The sequence below is a fragment of the Eimeria necatrix genome, genomic scaffold (genome assembly GCF_000499385.1).
Source record: "Eimeria necatrix Houghton genomic scaffold, Enh_scaff687, whole genome shotgun sequence".
Taxonomy (NCBI): Eukaryota; Apicomplexa; class Conoidasida; order Eucoccidiorida; family Eimeriidae; genus Eimeria; species Eimeria necatrix.
Window position 1 is genome coordinate 16,475 of NW_013654520.1, and position 3,075 is coordinate 19,549.

General features: G+C 63.5%; 1 protein-coding gene across 1 annotated transcript; it reads right to left on the reverse strand.

Moving 5' to 3' along the window:
- Positions 1-891: 891 nt before the first annotated feature.
- Positions 892-2,727, reverse strand: ENH_00070550 (hypothetical protein, conserved; the record flags this gene model as incomplete). Its single annotated transcript, XM_013582548.1, has 1 exon — positions 892-2,727. One exon carries the CDS (start codon positions 2,725-2,727, stop codon positions 892-894), a length of 1,836 nt encoding a protein of 611 aa, XP_013438002.1.
- Positions 2,728-3,075: the final 348 nt, after the last annotated feature.

Genomic DNA, 3,075 nt, shown 5'->3' on the forward strand with positions numbered 1-3,075 from the left:
CCTCGAGTTCCTTCAAATGGTCCGCGCCTCTCTGGAGAGTCACATAAGCAGTGGAAGAATAAATAAATTAAATAATTTGAATATAAATAATTTAAATGAACTTAATGCACTTTGCTGGGTTTATGTTTCGTCACTTCTCCGACACCCCGCGGCTTCGCTGCTCCGAAAGCTCCTCCTTGTGCTCAGTGCGTGCCCGCTTCACTGCCTGGAGCACCTCTTCAGCAGCAGCAGCAGCAGCAGCAGCAGCAGCAGCAGCAGCAGCAGCAGCAGCAGCTGCTGCTGCTGCTGCTGCAGGGTCTCGCGTGCTGCGTGCTTTCGGGAAGAAAGCAAAAGCGCCGAGTGCGAAAGTGGCACAAACGTGCACTGTACGTACACCTGAACACCTGCAGCAGGGGCCCCGCCTGCGAATTTCTGTTTTCAAAATCCCAAAAGTTTCCCTCAAACGGCTTGAGCAGCAGCAGCTGCTCGCCGGCCCCTGTGAACTCCGTGCTGCTGCTGCAGGTGTCGCTGCTGCTGCTGCAGCTGGTGCTGCTGTTGCTGCAGCTTTTGCTGCACTTCGGCTGCTGCAGTTCTGCTGCTGCAGGTTTCGCTGCTGCTGCTGCAGCTTTGCTGCTGCGGCTGCGGCTGCTGCTGCTGCTGCTGCTGCTGCCCCTCTTCTGCTGCAGCCCGGGAGCTGGACGGCTTGAAATCCCTCTTGTCTGCGGCCAAACAAATCCCAAAAATTTGCACTTCAAACGCCACCTGTGTGAACGCGAAAGGACAAAGGCAGAAGAAGACTGCTGTCAAATCAGCTCAAAATGTCTGCATTCAGGGCCCTGGCCCGCCCCGCGCTGCAGCAGCTGCAGCAGCAGCAGCAGCAGCAGCAGCAGCAACAGCGGGGGCTGCGGGCCGCTACTCCTTCAGCTTCTCCACGAGGCCCTCCGCCGGGGGCAGCGGCTGCCACAGCGAAGACAGCAGCAGCAGCCGCTCGCCGCCGAGAGAGTCTGGAGTGTTGCATGCAGAAGAAGAAGAAGAAGCGGAGCAGCAGGAAGAAGCAGCAGCAGAGTCGAAGTCATCGACGGGGCTTTCGGGGGTCGAGCAGCTCAGCGCCAGCTGCTTGCTGCTGCTGCTGCTGCTGCTGCTGCTGCTGCTGCTGCTGAGTTCAGCCTTGCGCTTGGCGGCGGCCACCGACGCGTGCGCGGCGGCGGCGCTGCTGCTGCTGCCTGCAGCAGCAGCAGCAGCAGCAGCAGCTGCTGCTGCTGTTTGCTGCTGCAGCCGGCCCGCCGGACGGCTCCCCACTACGACGCACTCCAGCGCCGAGACCTTTCGCTCGAGCTCGCCCAGCAGCGACACAGAAGAAGCAGCAGCAGCAGCAGCAGCAGCAGCAGCTCCGCTGCTGCAGGGGCTTCCTGTTGGGAAAGCACTGGATAAACCTGCTTCTGCTGCTAGCCGCAAAATCAGCTGCTGATTCAAAAGCGACTGCGCTTCCATTTTGCCCCCGAAGCAGCCGGACAAAGCTGCTGCTGCTGCTGCTGCTGCTGCAGACCCCGCGAGGCCCCCGGGCTCGGCCCCCGGCGCCTTCCCTCCTGCTGCTGCTGCTGCTGCTGCTGCTCCCGTTGCTGCTGCTGCTGCTGCTGTTGGTTGGAGGTCAGTTGTTTTCAGACTCTCCGTCAGCTCCATTATTTGGCGCTGCACTGCCAGCAGCTGCAGCACCTGCAGGTACTGCGCAGCAATAGTGTAGTTGGTGGTCAATGCATGCAGGCTCACGGGCAGTTCCGCCGAGCCCTCGCTTGCTGCTGCTGCTGCTGCTGCTGCTGCTGCTGGTGGGGGTCCAGCTGCTGCTGCAGCTGCAGCAGCAGCAGCAGCTGCTGCTGCTGTTGGGGGGGCGGCGGCGGCGGCCTCGAAGGAGCCCAGGGAGTCCCCGAAGGCCGTGGGGTGTACGGACACCCCAAGGGTGGTGGCGGCGGCAGCAGCGCCGCTCAAGTGGTCGGTCACAGCAGCAGCAGCAGCAGCAGCAGCAGCAGCTTTGAGTTTGCTGCGGCTGCGCCGCTGCTGCTGCGCCGGGCCGCCGTGGCTGTTGTCTCCCCCGCTGCTGCTGCTGCTGCTGCTGCTGCTGCTGCTGCTGCTGCTGGGGTTCCTGTGCAGGGGCGCCTCAGCTTCGTCGAAGGGCTCTCCCGGGAGCTCTGCGGAGAAGAAGACGCGGCCGCGGGGGTGTGTGTTGGTCTGTTCGGCTTCGAGCTGCTGCAGCAGCAGCAGCAGCTGCTGCTGCTGCTGCGTGTCTTGCTGCAGCAGCACGCTGAGCTCCTTCAGCTCCTGACTGAAAGACGCTTCCTGCTGCTGCTGCTGCTGCTGCTGTTGCCCGTTGCTGCTGAGCAGAAAGCTCTGCGCTGCGCCCTTGGGCCACAGGTTGTCGTTGAACTCCGGCAGCAGCACTCTCTGCTGCTGCGGGGGAACAGCAGCAGCAGCAGCAGCAGTTGCAGCTGTTGCTGCTGTTGCTGCTGCAGGTGGTGTGTGGGGTCCTGGGTTGGCGAAGAAGGCGTCGTCGTCGGCAGCAGTTGCTGCTGCGTCTGCTTGGCTGCTGAGGAGGCCGTCCTGCTGCTGCTCGCCGCGCTCGCCTTGCTGCTGCTGCTGCTGTTGCTGGCGGAGGAGGAGGTGCTGCTGCTGCAGTTGCTGCTGCAGCTGCTGCTGCAGGTCTCCCTGCTCCAGCAGCCCCCTCCCGCAGCAGCTCCACGGCAGCGCGTGCATCATCTGCTGCTGCTGCTGCTGCTGCTGCTCCGCACCCGCTGCTGCTGCTGCAGCCACAGCAGCAGCAGCAGGACTTGCATGGCGGTTCCGCTTTGGGGGAGGCGCTGGGAGTTTGAGGGCGTCCGTGAGCGTCTCGTAGTCCCGCAAGTACGCGGGACAGGCCCTCCTCGCCCTCTTGGGCCTCACTGCTGCTTGCTGCTGCTGCCTCTGCTGCTGCTGCTTCTGCTGCTGCACTTGCTGCTGGCTGCTGCTGCTGCAGCAGCTGCTGCTTTGACTCCTCCCTCCTCCCGCTCCTCCCTCCTCTCCCTCTCCCTCTCCCTCTCCCTCCCCCGCCCCCGCTCCCCCTCCCTT